This window comes from Jaculus jaculus, chromosome 14 (assembly GCF_020740685.1).
Source record: "Jaculus jaculus isolate mJacJac1 chromosome 14, mJacJac1.mat.Y.cur, whole genome shotgun sequence".
NCBI lineage: Eukaryota > Metazoa > Chordata > Mammalia > Rodentia > Dipodidae > Jaculus > Jaculus jaculus.
Window position 1 is genome coordinate 59128746 of NC_059115.1, and position 17558 is coordinate 59146303.

The following is a 17558-nucleotide window of genomic DNA, read 5'->3' on the forward strand; positions in this document are numbered from 1 at the left end:
ATTAAAGAATGGGCTGCAGAACTAAATAGAGAGTTCTCAAAAGTGGAAATACAAAGCCAGGCATAGTGGCGCACGCCTTTAGTCCCAGCACTAGAGAGGCAGAGGTAGGAGGATCGCCATGAGCTCAAGGCCATTCTGAGACTGTGAATTCCAGGTCAGCCTGAGTTACAGTGATACCTTACTTCGAAAAAACAAACAAACAAAAAAAAGAAGAAACCCAGATAGCATATAAACATCTAAAATAAATTCTACACCCTTAGCCATCAGGGAAATGCAAATTAAGACTTCTTTGAGATTCCATGTAACTCTTGTCAGAATGGCTAGCGGCTAAGTGCTTGCCTGTGAAGGCTAAGGACCCCGGTTTGAGGATCAATTCCCCAGGACCCATGTTAGCCAGATGCACAAGGGGGCGCACACATCTGGAGTTCGTTTTCAGTGGCTAGAAGCCCTGGCGCGCCCATTCTTTCTGTCTACCTGCCTATTTCTGTATCTTTCTCTCTCTCAAATAAATAAATAAAAATAAAATATTTTTAAAAAATTAAAAAAAGAAACAAATGACAATAAATTCTGGGGAGGATGCAGAAAAAGAACCCTTCTACACTGTTGGTGGGAATATAAACTGCTACAGCTATTGTGAAAATCAGTGTAGAGGTTCCTAGAACAACTAAAAATAGACTTACCATATGACTCAGCTACACCCCTCCTGGGCATATACACTAAGGACTCTTCTCACTACCTTAGAGACACTTGCTCATCCATGTTTATTGGTACACTGTTCAAAATAGCTAGTAAATGGAACCAGTCTAGATGTCCCTCAACTGATGAATGGATAATATAGATGTGGTACATTTAAATTTTTTAAAATTTTTATTGATTTATTTGAGAGTGACAGACACAGAGAGAAGACAGAATGGGCGCGCCAGGGCCACCAGCCACTGCAAATGAACTCCAGATGCGTGCAGCCCCCTGTGCATCTGGCCTATGTGGGTCCTGGGGAACTGAGCCTCAAACCGGGGTCTTTAGGCTTCACAGGCAAGTGCTCAACCACTAAGCCATCACTCCAGCCCAGATGTGGTACATTTATACAATAAAGTTCTAGTCAACAATAAAAAATAAAATCATGAAATTTGCAAGGGAAATGGATGGATTTCGAAAGGATGATGAGGTAACCCAGGCCCAGAAAGCCAAATGCCCCATGTTCTCTCTCATATGTGGATCCTAGCTACAAATGTTCAGATTTGTGTGTAAGCTGGAGTAAAAAATGGTAGCAGAGGCCAGTAAGCTAGAAAGGAGCTATAAGGGAGGGAGAAGGGAGGAGAAAGGAGTACTGAAGGAGAGAGTATTATATATATTAAGTAGATGAACAGATCACCGAGGGTGCAATGGCCTAAGAGAGGTCAGGGGACGAGATTGAAGGGGGAAGGGTGTGTGTGGGGGAAATCAAAATTTAAGATGTTATGAATAAGCCGTATGGAAACATACTTTTTCTTTAATTTTTTTTTTTTTTTTTTTTTTTTTTTTTTTTTTTGGTGGGCATGGTGGTGCACGCCTTTAATCCCAGTACTTGGGAGGCAGAGGTAGGAGGATCACTGTGAATTTGAGGCCACCCTGAGACTACATAGTGAATTCCAGGTCAGCATGAGCTCGAGTGAAGCCTTACCTCAAAAAAACAACCACAATAAAATTTTTTAAAAAGAATTAGCCAGGCAGAGACAGAGAAAGAGGGAGGGAGGGAACGAGAGAGAGAAAGAATGAATGGGTGCACCAGGGCTTCCAGCCACTGCAAATGAACTCCAGATGCACGCGCCCCCTTGTGCATCTGGCTAATGAGGTTCCTGGGAAATTGAACCTGGGTCCTTTGGCTTTGCAGGCAAATGCCTTAACCACTAAGCCATGCCTCCAGCCCTAAATTTTTTTTTTTTTATTATTGACAACATCCATAATTACAGACAATAAACCACGATAGCTACCTCCCTGCACTTTCCTCTTCACAACCCCACTCTCCATCATATCCCCTCCCCCTCTCAATCAGTCTCTCTCTTATTTTGATGTCATCATCTTTTCTTCCTATTATGATAGTCTTGTGTAGGTAGTGCCAGGCACTCTGAAGTCATAGACATCCAGACCATTGTGTGTCTGGAGGAGCACATTTTAAGGAGTCCTACCCTTCCTTTGGCTCTTACATTCTTTCAACCATGTCTATGTTCTAGGATCCTAGGGTTCTGTAGCCCAGCACTGACTAGAGTTAACAATAACATTAAAATAGCTGGAGGAAAAGATTGTGAGTATTTCCTTATGCTTGAGCAGGCTCCAGACACCAGCGTTTCAGCCCTGCTAGATCCTAGATCAATGCTACTGGGGTTTGAAGGGAACATTTAAGAATGCCTGAACATCTCCCTGCTGGCAACAGGCAGTGCTGGGATCTTTCTACAAGACACTGGTCTATCCACTCCCAGCTTCTCTGGGATACGTGCAGCCATAGGACCCACAAACTTCCTGAATCCCAAAGATTACATGGGGAAGAGTGAGGTAGGTTTTGAACATTACAAAGGGTGAGGTAGCATCAGGGCTAAAAGACCATGCTCTATAGTTCATTGGCATCAGTTCCAATGCTGATTCTCTTCTTCCTGGGTTGGTAACCTCTGTCATCAGTGTCTTAGTCCTCCAGTGGAGTGGACACAGGGATATAAGCACTGACTGAGTTAAAGTACGTGTGAAGATACACAGCCCTGTGTCCAGCACGGGGAGGAACGCAACATATTGTAGTTTCAGTACTGCTTCTTCAGTTTTGAAGGAAATTTGTGATGTTGGCAAGCTACTTCAGCACGCTGACCCCAGAGATCAAAGACACATGCTTGTTTTATTTCTGCTATTAAAAGCACTTGAGTGGAAAATTTAAGAAACTCAAAATAGGCTTGCCCTCTTGATTTGGAAGGCACTATTTCTACTTCTACAAAGAGGCTAGCCAGCTTCTAAGCAATGCTTGACAACATCTTACCAAACAACATATAGTCATTTAAAATTAATTTAATAATAGGCTTTATTAGGCCCTCTTACATGAAACGCCTTTGGTCTGGCACTGGGGATTCCGAGAAGAAAAATCCAAACCTTGCCATCATAACGTTCTTGAGCTGGGTGTGGTAGCACTCACCTTTAATCCCAGGACTCGGAGGCAGAGGTAGGAGGATCAATGTGAGTTCAAGACTAGCCTGAGACTGTATACTGAATTCTAGGTCAGCCTGGGCTAGAACAAGACCCTACCTCAAAAAAATCCCCACTAAAACTAAAGTTTGTAAATATATATTCTGTTTATTTATTGGGGGTAAGAGAGAGAGAGAAAGAGGCAGATAGAATGGGTATGCCAGGGCTTCCATCCACTGCAAATGAACTACAGAAGCATGCACCACCTTGTGCATCTGGCTTACGTGGGTCCTGGGGAATCAAACCTGGGTCCTTAGGCTTTGCAGGCAAGCGCCTTAACTGCTAAGCCATCTCTCCAGCCCAAAACTTAAGTCTTTGATAAAATGTAGACAAATGACGCCGATTCCATAACACAGGCACAAATTGTTCCTCCTGGAAGAACATCTGCTCCAAAACGGGTCTGCTCAGAGTTACTATTCACCTGAGGCAGAAGTGCTTACTTTGCAAATGGTTGTAGAAGGCACCTGACCTGGCCATGAGCAATCACACAGCTGATGCTCGAGGCCTGAATGCTGAGGATAAACAACACTTGGCCACATCACCTACCGCAGTGGCAGTGAGGCAGTGTGATGTCCCTAGTAGATGGTCCTTGGGCCCAAACTTCATTTTCTGCTCTATTTTCAGAACCTTTGACCTGGTGCTATGGTTTGGATCTTAAATGCCCACTAAAGACCTGTGTATTAAAGGACCAGAGGGGTGCAACTGGGAGGTGGGCCAGCCTTGGTAGTGGAACCTAGTGGAGGCCATGTACCTGGTCCTGGGCTTGTGGGCTTTCTTTTGTCTCCTGCCCATGAAGTCAGCAGTGCTGCTCTGCCTCACTTCTCCAAGACACGCTGCCCTCACCATAGGCCCAGAGCAACAGGCTCCGTCAGCCATGGACCAAAACTCCAAGACTGTGAGTCAAAAGGAACTCTTTAGCCAGAAGCAGTGACACACACCTGCCATCCCAGCACCCAGGAGGCTGAGGCAGGAGGGTCCTAAATTTGAGGCCACCCTGGGACATATAGTGAACTTAAGGGTAGCCTCGACTGCAGAGTGCAACTGTCTCAACAAACAACTGATGGAGCCAGATGTGGTGGTGCATGCCTTTAATCCCAGCACGCGGGAGGCAGAGGGAGGAGGATAGATGTGAGTTTGGGGCTACCTTGAGACTACATAGTGAATTCCAGGTCAGCTTGGACTAGAGTAAGACCCTACCTTGAAAACAACAACAACAACAAGATGGGATGGAGAACTGGCTTAGTGGTTAAAGCGGCACTTGCCTGTGAAGCATAAGGACCCACGTTTGATTCCCTAGTACCCGTATAAGCCAGATGCACAAGGTGGCATGTGTGTCTCAAGTTTGTTTGCACTGGTACACCTATTCTCTCTCTCTCAAATAAGTAAATAAAATATTATAAAAAAATTTAAAACAAATGATAACAAAGTCATTTTCTCAAGTAAGTTATCTCAGGAATTTTGTTATAGTGATAGAAAGCTGACTTATATAGGGAACGTATGAATTACTCTTCTGAACAAATTATTTTGCTTACAAAAACAGAAATCAATAAGGTTCCTTTTTTTCCTTCCAGATTTGGGTAACAGAGGTGATTATTGTAATAATCAAGCTACAAATGAAGCAGGGTGTGGTGGCACACACCTTTAATCCTAGTACTCTGATTGCTGTGAGTTCCAGGTCAGCCTGGGCTACAGGGGACTCTACCTTGAAAAACAAACAAAAAGATATAAATGTCCAAACCATGGCAGGGATGGGGCACATAATGGAAAGAGATGTATGCCACAGATAATTAGGAATGTGACCTGCCAGGTTTCAGTGGCCTGCTGGATGCAGAAGGTAAGGGGACAGGACAGAGTTAAGGACACTTTCAAGCTTCTACTTTGGAAGCCAAACTGAGGGGAGATACAGTTGCAAAAGAGAAGGAAGATCAGATCTGTGCTAGCAGGGAAACATAGATTTGATTTAGACCAACCGACTGTAAGGTGCCTGTGTGACCCTTGTCTACCAGGAAGCTGGCTGTACAGGGTCTGAGGAACCAAGGAAGACACAATTTCCTAGCATAAAATGCATTATTTAATATATATATTATTTTTATGAGAGGGAGAAAAAATGAGAATGGGCATGCCAGGGCCTCCAGTCACTGCAAAAGAACGCCAGATGCTTGCACCACAATGTGCATTTGGCTTATGTGGGTCCTGGGGAATTGAACCTGGATCCTTTGGCTTTGTAGGCAAGCACCTTAACTGCTAAACCATCTCTCCAGACCCCAAATGCATTTTTAAAGGTCATTATGACAAAAAAATTAATATAGACTTAGTGGTGATTTTGGCAATTATGATATTTGCAGAGCAGCTGACTCCCCCAAACAAATAAAAAAAAAAAAAAAACAAATAAGACTGCCATCAGAATTCAGTAAGATGGGCTGGAGAGATGGCTTAGCGGTTAAGCGCTTGCCTGTGAAGCCTAAGAACATTGGTTCAAGGCTCGACTCCCCAGGACCCATGTTAGCCAGATGCACAAGGGGGTGTACGTATCTGGAGTTCATTTGCAGTGGCTGGAGGCCCTGGTGCACCCATTCTCTCTCTGTCTGTCGCTCTCAAATAAATAAATAAAAATGAAAAACAAAAAACCAAAAACAAACAAACAACAAAAAAAGAATCTAGTGAGAGGAGGGCTACAAAGAGTGTTAAGAGCCAGGGACAAGCATTTAAAAGCCAGGCACGGGGCTGGAGAGATGGCTTAGTGGTTAAGGTGCTTGCCTGTGAAGCCTGAGGACCCAGGTTCTACTCTCCAGATCCCACTTAGCCAGACGTACAAAGGTGAGGTAAAGGGCAAGGCTGGACATGTCCACTAGATGGAGCAATCATCTGGATTTCTACTGCATTGGCTGAGGCCCTGGCATGCCAATTCTCTCTATATATCAAATAAATAAATAAATAAATAGCCAGGTGTGGTGGTGCAGACCTACAATCCCAGCATGCAGGAGGCTGAGGCAGGAAGATTATGAGTTCAAGGCCAGCCTAAACTACAAAGTTATCTCAAAAACAAGCATTTTTAAAAAGATTCATTTTAAAGGCAAGATAAGCAATGCCTAAAACTGGACAATGTACCCAAGTACATTAGCTTTATAAGCAGAAGTTATTAATTTTCCCTACAATATTTAATGAGCATGTTTTGTGTGTAGATCCGATCCTGGAAGTTATGTAGTGGAGAATAAGAAAAATGTGGTCTTCCCTCAAGAGTCTGGGGACTGAAGTGAAGAAATGCTACCTGCGTGGTAAGCGCCACCAAGGACAGGGAGAGACCTCTGACAGAAGGCAACTGAGGATCCTAGATTAGGGTGGGGGTTCAGAAAAAGCCTTTCCAAAAGAGTTGTCCAAGAGAAAGGGGCATGTGAAGAGAGGACACTGGGCAGAAAGATCACTGAGAACCAGTGTCCTAGAATGGGGCGGAGGTGGGTGCATCTAAATGCAGAAAGGAAAGACACAAGAGGAGCCCAGGATGGAGGGGTGTCGCTGTGCAGTGAAGACCGGGAGGAGGGGTGTAGCCAAAGATGGGGCTGTCAGTCTGGGAGCAGGACGTTGAGGGAATTGTGTAACGGGAAATGACTGGTGTGGGCAATGGCACAGAGAGCAGACTTCACCACGAGCCAGCCCTTACTTCTCCTGCAGGTCCTTGCACAGTGGCCCCTCTCAACAATAGCTTTCTCACTTCTGCTACCAAATCTGATTCTCAAGGCAAAGGAATCTTGGTGGGCTGGGGAGATGGCCCAATGGGTGAAGTGCTTGCTACACAAGTAGAAGCACTTCTGTTTTGGTCCCCAGAACCCACATAAACTCAGATGCAGTAGTGCTCATCTGTGATCCCAGTAACAGGTGTGGCAAGAAGGGCCAGGAAGATAGGAGAACTGCCCAGAAGCTTATGGGCCAGACTGCCTAGCAAATGCAGTGGTGAACAATGGGAGGCCCTGCTTTAAATGAAACAGAAAGGACTGACACCCTATAGTGAACAATGAGAGGCCAAACCTCAAATGAAGTAGAAGTCAAGGACCAACCCCCTAAGTTGTGATTTCCATATGCACACCATGACAGGTGTAAACACACACACACACACACACACACACACACACACACACGAGAGAAAAAGAGAGAGAGAAAGAGAGAGTGTGTGTGTGTGTCTTGGATTCCTTGGTGCTTGGGTCTAACAGCTTCCTAAGTGATCTCAACTAGCATTCATTTTTACTACTTCATAATTAAGTAATGTACTCAACAGGAAGCAACTAACTGCCAAATATGTGGATATCAATGATCTCTTCAGGAAGCCCCCATGCACAGGAAACTGTTGACATCCTCCTTTCAATGGCATTCTCATTATAAAGTGGGAAGATTCCTATTCACTTTGCGTGTAGATACTTAAGCTCCTGCTTTAACACAGCACTGCCTATTCTATTTTTCTCCTTAAGTACTTAAGCACAGTCATTCATTTGCAAGGAGGCAAAATAATTCATTCCTTCAGGAGGTGGCTATAGGCTGAGGATGGAAGTTCAGCACCCTTGGCATAGAGTCAAGTACATTCTACGCTGTGTGATGGCTTAACAATGTCCCCAGTCATTTGCAGCTTCATGAATGTGCATGCACAAATAAGCTGCCCCCCCCCCCACAGGACTTCTGAAGCTGACTTGATTTTTGTATTTTTTTTTTTTTTCAGATTCAACCTCAGAGAAAGTACACTAGCCTTTCACTGTGGCTCAGAGGATGACTTAAAGGTGTGTCTCCCACTACAACTCAGGAAGCGTGCCAAGGTGATTTCCTGGCAATGCAGACATTGTGATGGGTTCCTGGTGATCGGGACCCACAAGTCTGCTATCAGGGGAAAAGGGACACAAGAAGCTGTAAGAAGAGGGAAGGATAAAGGGAAGATGAAGATTAGTGAGGACAGAGATGTGAAATCAACATCTGAGTGGTGGTAGCCCAGAGGAGGGTTCTAGATCCCATTCAAGAGCTAGCCTGGCAGAAACTGCCTTCCCCCTCCCCACCCACACACTTAGGCACACATCTTTTATTACCTGGCAGAAGCTACAATGGTTCTATCTGGTCCACAAAAGAACTGATCAATTTCCTTCTAGACTTATTAAAAAGTCTTGCCCTAAACTGCTATCAATTTTAAAATTCTAGCACCACAGATTATCTTATTTTATTTATTTATTTATTTTTGTTTTTCAAGGTAGGGTCTCACTGTAGCTCAGGCTGACCTGGAATTCACTATGTAGTCTCAGGGTGGCCTCGAACTCATGGTGATTCTCCTACCTCTGCCTCCCAAGTCCTGGGAGCAGCAGCCTGGGCTTCCCTGAGAATGCGGAGGGCAGAGCTGCGGGCACAAGGCGCCCAGCTGCGGGCGGAGGACAGGCAGGGAAGAAGTGAATGGCTGCTTGCAAACCTGCAGGCAGAAAGTGGGATGAGACTTGTGGACTTCACTAGAGGATGTGTAACAAATACAGCCTTCCACTTCCTCCCCGCTTCTTTCCTAAGTGAGAGAATACATGCCTGGGGGAAAAATGTTAATTTAGCTGGGGGAAAATGCTCTTGTAAGTGTTATATAATTCAAAGTTCAAAAATGAATTCCTCAGCCCAGCTCCTATTTACCTTTGCATAAATCGCTGTTGTAACAAAACATGAAGGGCCTTCCATGACCACAGAGCCGTGTGAGGACAGAGGCCACAGTATGGAAACATTCGTGCCAAGCCCACAACAAGCTCCTGGCTGTCACTGTTTATGTGGGCCAGCCCCATATGTCTACTAAACAAGGTTTTTAATGAACTCCTTCCCTCGCATCAATTAGAAGGGCAAACATCCACCCACAGAGGCCACATTAGGAAACACAGAACCCACTTTCGGGGAGGAATCACAGAAGGACCGAAGGGGACGGGTTTGAAGGCCTCCTTCTGCTCTGCGTGCCAGGCTGCCCTGATTGACTCCAAACTTAACAGTTTCCCAAGAGGCTACTCGAGAAGAAAGGGAGATTTCAGCCGCCCCTCTTACTTTCTAACTTTCCCCAGCTACCTCTTACTCTCACCCCCACTGACAAGAGGGCTCTTGTGTACCGAACCTTCAGGGAACAAAGCGTGTACACACACACACACACACACACACACTCCCCAACTAACACCGGCGCATAACCGTGTTTGGGTTGGAGCTTTTCCAGCCCTGTCACTCGTTCTGTTAGGAGTAAATGAAATTCTTGCTTCGGCCAAGTTAGAAACAGCCCACCTCAGTTTCCAGCGGAGCAGCCCCCCTCTATGTCTCTGAGTCCCCAACAAAACTCACTGCCCCAAAGCTGGAAAGCACACACGCGCGCGCACACACGCGCACCGCAAGAAACAAAAGCGGCAGCCCGTTTCCCAAACGAAGACCTTCCACTGCTCTCCCGCTCGGCTTCCCCTCTTAGCCGGAAATGCACGTCGTTCCCCATTTTCGAAAACCCCTTTCAAGGGACCCCGACTCAGGGCTGTCCCGGGGCGGGCGGGCCTTTCCAGGGCGATTTGCCTTCTTCGTCATTTCTAGAGGAATGTGGAGACAGCGCGGGCAGGCGGAGCCGGGCTGGGTACCGGGCTGGCCCATCAGCTCCAGCCGCCGTCGGCGAAGGGCAGAGCCCGCTCCGCGGCTTACCTTCCTGGGGCTCCTCGGCATCCTGCATGCTGTCAGGGGTGTCCGCCCACAGGCCCCGCAAGACAGACGGACGGACGGACGGATGGACAGAGCGCAGCCCGAGTCCCCGCTGGCCAGTCCAGCCCGCCCGGGGCTGCTCCCTCCCTCCCTCCCTGCAAGGGAAAGTTCCGCGGAGTGCCGAGTCTCCCGCGGGGTCCACCCCCGAGCCCCGCCCCGCCCCGCCCCGCCCCGGGCAGCCAGGAGACCTGGCGGGCGCAGGTGGGGCTGGGCAGGGGTCAGGCCAGCGGAGGTGAGAGGCGCCCCCCAGTGACCCTCGGGCACACGCAGTCTGCCTTAGGGGCTGGTCAAGCGATGATGTGGTCAGGCGGCTGGGCTTTGCATTGGCATTTCTGCACGGTGTGCTTGCAGGACCATCCTCAGGGCCCTGGTGAGAAGAGGCTCAGGCCCATGACTACTGCCCTTCACCCTCCCCCAGCTGGGCAATAGGACAGAACGGAGGTGGGCGGGGTGCCTGCACCTCAGGGCCAGGGTCACCTATGATCACTGGTTTCTGCCAGTGGCTCCAGGATCCCTCAGCTCTGGAGGCTTGACTTTCTTTTCCAAGAAATGGGCACAACAGCCACCCCCAGTGCATCGACTTGCTTATGGGAAGTGTTTTACTGAGCGCTGCATTTACCAGAGGGCCCTACAGTAACCCATTTGAAAGAAAACATCACTGGAAAGGAAGTGGAAATTCTGAGAAAAGTTGATACTCTAATAAATTTATTTTTTAGCTTTCGATTTTTCTCATATCCCGTTTTATATGGGGTAGGGGAAAAACAGTACAGACTCTATGGAAAGTTTAATTGAAGGAATGTATGAAATACCCAGATTTAAAGAGTCTGAAGTTAAACTTAGTTCTGCTATTTATTATTGGCATGGGCTTAAACACATTACATTACTTTTCACAGACTCCATTTACTCATTTGTAAAATGATGTTTTAGACAGGGTTATATACTTGACAGACTTGTCTGGTATTACAACAGGTAATATAAGTAAAATGATTTAAAAACTGAAAGTTCTACATAGATGATTACTAACTACTGTACCCTATTAAGTAAAATTTTACTTGCATTTTACTTCAGTATTGTGTTTGACCAGAAAAGGGTATTTATTCTATTCACAGGCAAGGGAGGATAGTATAAATATTAATATAAAGCCTAGATGTTAAAGTACTTCCTATTGCTAAGTGACTCTAAAGTACCTGAGACCTTATCCAAAATTTTATCTGAATTTCACTGAAAGGGCAAGACAGAGACAAAGGCATAATAGCCAGCTGGAGAGGGGAGGAGAGGAGAAACATCTGGAAAATATCAGTGTCACAGAGCCTCATGGAAACTATCACACCCTGAAAAGGGTAGTAGGCTGCACCCTTCTGAAAATTACAGTAAACTTCATGGTCCTTGGGCCCCACATCTGAGGTTCCTAAGTGCATAGTAGGTACTCAGTAATGGCAGGATTGGGGGAACAACCTGAGGTAAGGAGCATTCTGAACCCCCCAAAATGCTCCCTTGTCAGCTACATGTGGCCTTGCCTGTCCTCCCAAGGAATCATTATGCCCCTCCCTCCCCTATACCAGCTGGCTCTACCTCCCCCCACCCCAGGACAGATGCCCACGGATGTCCGCCAGGGGCACTAAGGCACCTTACCAAGGTTGTCTTGTACACAGAGGCAGCGTCGAAGGGTTTTCAAGGTGAGGTAAGTGGTGATACAAAGCCAGACGGCCCAGACTCCCCAGCCACCCGCCCCAGCAGAATCACTCCCACCAGCTTCCTTCAGAATGTGCTGCTATACGTGGTATTTATTGAACGTCCTCTCGCAGGTCGGAGTGCGCAGACCACATAGGGTATATTAGAGGACGAGCCCTCAACACCCTACACGCTTCTTAAATGGGGTCATGGAAAGGCCTCAGCTCAGCTCGGGTTAGCCAGGGAGAACAACTGCTGAATGAACAGTTCGGGTGCCACAGCCGCCTGTGATTCAATTTACTGTCCTGTTAGCAGCTCCCTGATCTCTGAACATTCACCACGAACCTCAGGAGACCTCCAGAGAAACTTCTTTTTTTAATTTAAATGCAACCCAGCATTCACCTTGGGGAGGAATGCTCTGATCTAGATCAAGGGCAATGCATGCTCAGCTTGTTTTAAGACTGTACATGATAAGCACTCCTCAGTCACCTGTATCAACCCAAAGCCATCTGCCCTGGGCAAACTACACTGACTGCTCCATGTGCCTACCCTGAAAAGTGGTGACAAAAGAGGGGTGTTCCTGGGGTGTTCCTGGCCTTCTCTTACCTTCAAGTGTGTAAGAGGTGGTCTTTAATATCTACATGCAAAGCAGATTTTCCTCCTCATGACGTGAGATCTGTGCCTCTGGTTCCATTTGGTCGGAGCTGAAGATCTGCAGCTGCCGCCCTCCCCTCCCTGCTATGAGACACTTGGGTTTATGCATTGCTGAGCACTGGGGTAGGGCAGGGAATTGATCATGAGGTGGGGCACAACTGCCCGAACCAAGGAAGGCAACAGAGGGAGAGAAAACTGATTCTGGAGACTTGTAGTCATGTTAGGAGTCTCGGCTCAGATGACATGTCCAGAAAAGTTGTGCTAACTGAACCTCTGGATGGGTGAGTGACTGAGGGATGGAAAGAAAGAAGCGCTGGCACCCAGGAGAGCACACTCAAGCAGGCAGCTACACATCTGGCACACAATTGTTTCCTGAGATTTTATTGTTCATTTTTATTTCTCACCTAAAATATCTGTTAAGAAAGCTTTCAGCAGAGCCGGCCATGGTGTTGCACATCTTCAATCCCAGCACTCGGGAGGCAGAGGTAGGAGGATGGCTATGAGTTTGAGGCCACCCTGAGACTACAGTGTGAATTCCAGGTCAGCCTGGACCAGAGGGAAGCCCTACCATGAAAAACCAAAAAAAAAAAAAAAAAAAAAAGCTTTCACCAGAACTGGGTATGGTGGTACACGCCTTTAATCTTTAATCCCATCATTTGGAAGCCTGAGGTAGGAAGATTGCCATGATTTCAAGGCCACCCTGATACTACATAGTGAATTCCAGGTCAGCCTGGGCCAGAGTGTGACCCTACCTCAAAAACAACAACAACAAAAAAACCAAAAAAACTTCCAGAAGATGATTAAAACAATGTGTGTGCATAATGCACACACACTGATCTTGTGTGTGTTATACAAGATCAGGTTGGAAAATGTGTGAGGTGTTTGTAAGCCATGGTCCTTTTCTATAACACTTCATGGTAAGTTTTTGCATTAATGATCTTTTTGAAGCCGAGTTGAAATTTCTGAATTTTTTTTTTGAGGTAGGGTTTCACTCTAGTCCAGGCTGACCTGGAATTCTTTATGTAGTCTCAGGGTGGCTTTGAACTCATGGTGATCCTCCTACCTCTGCCTCCCGAATGCTGGGATCAAAGGTGTGGGCCACCACACCTGCCTCTTCAGAGTTGAAATTTATTTATTGATTTAAAAAAATTTTTTTTTGTTGTTCATTATTTATTTATTTATTTGAGAGCGACAGACACAGAGAGAAAGGGGAGGAGAGAGAGAGAATGGGAGTGCCAGGGCCTCCAACCGCTGCAAACAATCTCCAGACGTGTGCGCCCCTTTGTGCATCTGGCTAACATGGGTCTTGGGGAATCGAGCCTTGAACCGGAGTCCTTAGGCTTCACAGGCAAGCACTTAACCACTAAGCCATCTCTCCAGCCCACAGAGTTGAACTTTATTAAGAAAAGGTTTTTAACATGACTTAAGAACAAGTGCTAGGTTAGAAGTGAGGCGCTTAGGCAAAAGGACAGTACATATCTAAGCCATGGGTATAGGCTTCTCAAGAGTGGCACTTAAACCGGGCATGGTGGCACACACTTTTAATCCCAGCACTCAGGAGGCAGAGGTAGGAGGATCACCGTGAATTTGAGGCTACCCTGAGACTACTTAAGAGAATTCCAGGTCAGCCTGAGCTAACCCTACCTCGGGAAAAAAAGAAAAAAGAGTGGCACTTAAGATTATTTTACGGTAACAACGCAACTGACGTTGGTGGCTTCTGCTATTTCTGAACACCGTAGGGGAGGTAAATGAGGCCATGGGGTGGCTACTGTAGTATACTGAAGAGAAGTGCAGGTCGGAAAGCACAGCTAAACTCAGTGGTCACAGACACATAGACAGGAAGCAAGACTCATTACTATTTTAACATTCTTATTTGAAATACCTCCATAAAAAGGGAATGCAGGGGCTGGAGAGATGGCTTAGCAGTTAAAGCACTTGCCTGGAAAGCCTAAGGACCCTGGTTCGACTTGCCAGAACCCATGTAAGCCATATGCACAGGTGGCACATGTGTCTGGAGTTTGTCTGCAGTGGCTCGAAGCCCAGGTGTGCCCATTCTCTCTCTCTCTCCCCCTCCCTCCTTTATAAATAAAAAAATAGTATTAAAAATATTGAAAAAAAGAGAATATTGTCTCTGAGCAACATTTTTTATGGCATATTTTATTAGTTATGTCAAAACTCTTGACTCATCTGACAGAGACTTCAGTGAGTCTCCTTTGAAAGGCTCCTTTCCTGTCTCATATCCTCTCATTTTCTTTCTATTATTCCTCAATTTACCATTGAGATTTTGTTACTTAATCATAAGGGTTGATGATGGACAAATGCCTATTTTCTGAAACCTCTTCACTGCTGAACAGGGTCATAGACCAGCTCATGCAGGTATCTAGTCTCAAGGTAAGGATCTCAGGGAAATGTGAGAACACCCCAGCATAGGCCTGGATGCTGAAATAAAGACGCTGCTACTACAGATTGTCCTTAAACTCCCAAGTTCCAAGTTCACCTCTTTGGTCATTGTAGCCATTTTAAAGATATGCAATTAAATCAAGGAGAATACATGACTTGCTCAAGGCCACAAAACTAAGTAGTAATGTTCATCTGATCATAATGAATGCTGGCTAGTCCTCTTGTCTCCAACGTTCAAACTTTTTCATGCTATTAAATTCATAACATAAAAGTCAAAGTTTCATTTTGCAGAGGAATACCTCAAAGAGTACTGCACTGGAAGGTTACCAAAGCATGTAATGTTGGCTGTGGTCCTAGCATAGGCCACTCAAATCACTGCTTAGAACACAGCCTCACACTACCATTCCATTCTTGATAGCTAATGCTTTAGCTAAATATAAATTAATAGCTTCTATTTATCCAGCTACATCAGACCACAATTTTTAAATTTTGATTTGCAAGCAGAGAGAGAGAGAGTAGAGAGACAGATGGACTTCTGGTTAAGATGGTGGCATAGGAACCATGCCAAAGCAGCCTAGGGGAGAAAAACCCAAAAAACAAACAAACAAACAAAAAAAAACCAGCAAAATACACTCTTCTACTAAAAAGTGAGGTGTATAAGCAATTACACATCAGATTGATTGATACATCTAGTAACACTGCAGCTAACTAGAAAACCTAAACATTAAATCAATACAAGATGCAAAAATATATACATTATAACAAAGAAACACCAAAAATCAAGACAATATAAACCCACCAAAAAGTGTTAATGCATCAGAAATCACCTCTAGTGAGAATGAGTAAGAGAAATGCCTGAGGAAGATTTCAAAAGAATGATTATGAATATGCTCAAAGAAGAGGAAATTAAAGGAATGAAAGAGGAAATCAAAGGAATCAAAGAAGACACAGGAAACCAATTTAATGAAATAAACAAGATATAAATAAGGAAATAGAAATAATAAAGAAAAACCAGTCATAATTACTAGCAATGAAGAACACAGTTAATGAAATAACTCTGTAGAAAATCTCACCAGTAGGATGGATGAAGAAGAGGACCAAATATCTAAACTAGAAGACCAGGTGGCAGATCTAATACACTCCAACAAAGAAAAAGACAAACTAATAGAAAAGTATGAGTGGGAATTTCAAGATACTTGGATACTATGAAAAGATGAAACACAAGAATTCAGGGTATAGTAGAAGGAGAAGAATTTCACTCCAAAGGCATAGTAGGCATTTTCAACAAAATCATAGAAGAAAACTTCTCCCGAATTGGGGAAGAGATGCCAATGCAGATACAGGAATCCTTTAGAATGCCAACCAGACAAAACCTGGAAAGAACCTCTCCTCACCATATTATAATTAAACTACCAAACATACAAACCAAAGAAAATATGTTGAAAGCAGTTAGACAGAAAATCACATTACCTACAAAGGCAAGCCCATCAGGATCACAGCAGATTACTCAACACAAACTTTAAAAGCCAGAAGGGCTTGGAGTGATGTATTCCAAGTTCTGAAAGATGACAACTGTCAACCAAGGTTACTTTATCCTGCAAAGCTATCCACTCAGATAGATGGAGAAATAAGGACATTCTACCACAAAAGCAGGCTAAAGGAGTATTTGAAGACAAAACCAGCTCTATAGAAAATACTTGACAGGATCCTCCATGCTGAAGAGAAAGAAAAACACACATATAAGGAACCGGGAAAAAACAAGCCATATTCAAATACTACTTAACACAAGAGAGCAAAGGTAAAACTGGAAGAACAACAGAAAATAGCAAAAATAAATACACGCCTTTCATAATAACTCTTAATATTAATAGCCTCAATGCCCCTAACGAAAGACATAGGTTTTCAGACTGAGTTAAAAAGCAGGATTCTTCAATTTGTTGCCTCCAAGAGACTCACCTTTCTACAAAGGATGAGCACTTTCTTAGGGTGAAAGGTTGGAAAATGGTGTTTCAAGCAAATGGGCCTAGAAAACAAGCAGGGGTTGCTATCCTATTTGACAAGGTAGACTTCAGTCCAACATTAATTAGGAAAGATAAGGAAGGTCACTTTATATTGATTGAAGGCACACTCCAACAGGAGAACATTACAATCCTAAACATATATGCGTCTAACATGGGGGCCCCCAACTTCATCAAACAAACGCCTTTAGAATTAAGGTCACAGATAACACCAAACACAGTGGTAGTGGGTGACTTCAACACCCCACTCTCATCAATTGACAGGTCATCCTGGGAAAAAATAAACAGAGAGGCATTCAGATTAAATGAGGTCATAGAAGAAATGGACCTAACAGATATATACAGGGTATTTCATTCAAATGCTGCAGAATATACATTCTTTTCAGCAGCACATGGAACATTCTCTAAAATAGACCATATATTAGGACACAAAGCAAATCTTAACAAATATAGGAAAACTGAAATAACTCCTTGCATTCTATCTGACAAAATGGGATCAAACTACCAACCAATAACAAGAAAAGCTACAGAGCATACATAAAATCATGGAAACCAGACAATACACTACTAAATGATGAATGGGCCAATGAAAAAAATCAAGAAGGATATCAAAAAATTCATAGTGTCAAATGATAATGAGAACACAACATACCAAAACCTTTGGGACACAATGAAAGCAGTCCTAAGAGGTAAATTTATAGCTTTAAGTGCCTGTATTAAGAAATTCGAATGGTCTTAAGTAAATGACCTAATGCTTCACCTTAAAGCCTTGGAAAAAGAAGAACAAGGCAAACTGAAAATCAGTAAACAGGAAGAAATAATAAAGATTAGGGCAGAAATTAAGGAAATAGAAACCAAAATTAAAAAAATCCAAAAGATCAATGAAACAAAGAG

General features: G+C 44.5%; 1 protein-coding gene across 2 annotated transcripts in view; it reads right to left on the reverse strand.

Moving 5' to 3' along the window:
• The window catches only part of Tnfaip8 (TNF alpha induced protein 8), a 145333-nt gene that overhangs the window by 45606 nt on the left and 82169 nt on the right, over window positions 1–17558 (reverse strand). Inside the window, exon 1 of one of the 2 annotated variants that reach the window (XM_045133204.1) lies at window positions 9865–10003. The exons of the other annotated variant lie outside the window; for it this stretch is intronic. Coding sequence (XP_044989139.1) covers window positions 9865–9892 — 28 coding nt within the window. The 5' untranslated portion in view covers window positions 9893–10003. Of the gene's footprint in view, window positions 1–9864; window positions 10004–17558 lie in introns of those variants that run through there. 2 annotated transcript variants of the gene reach the window in all.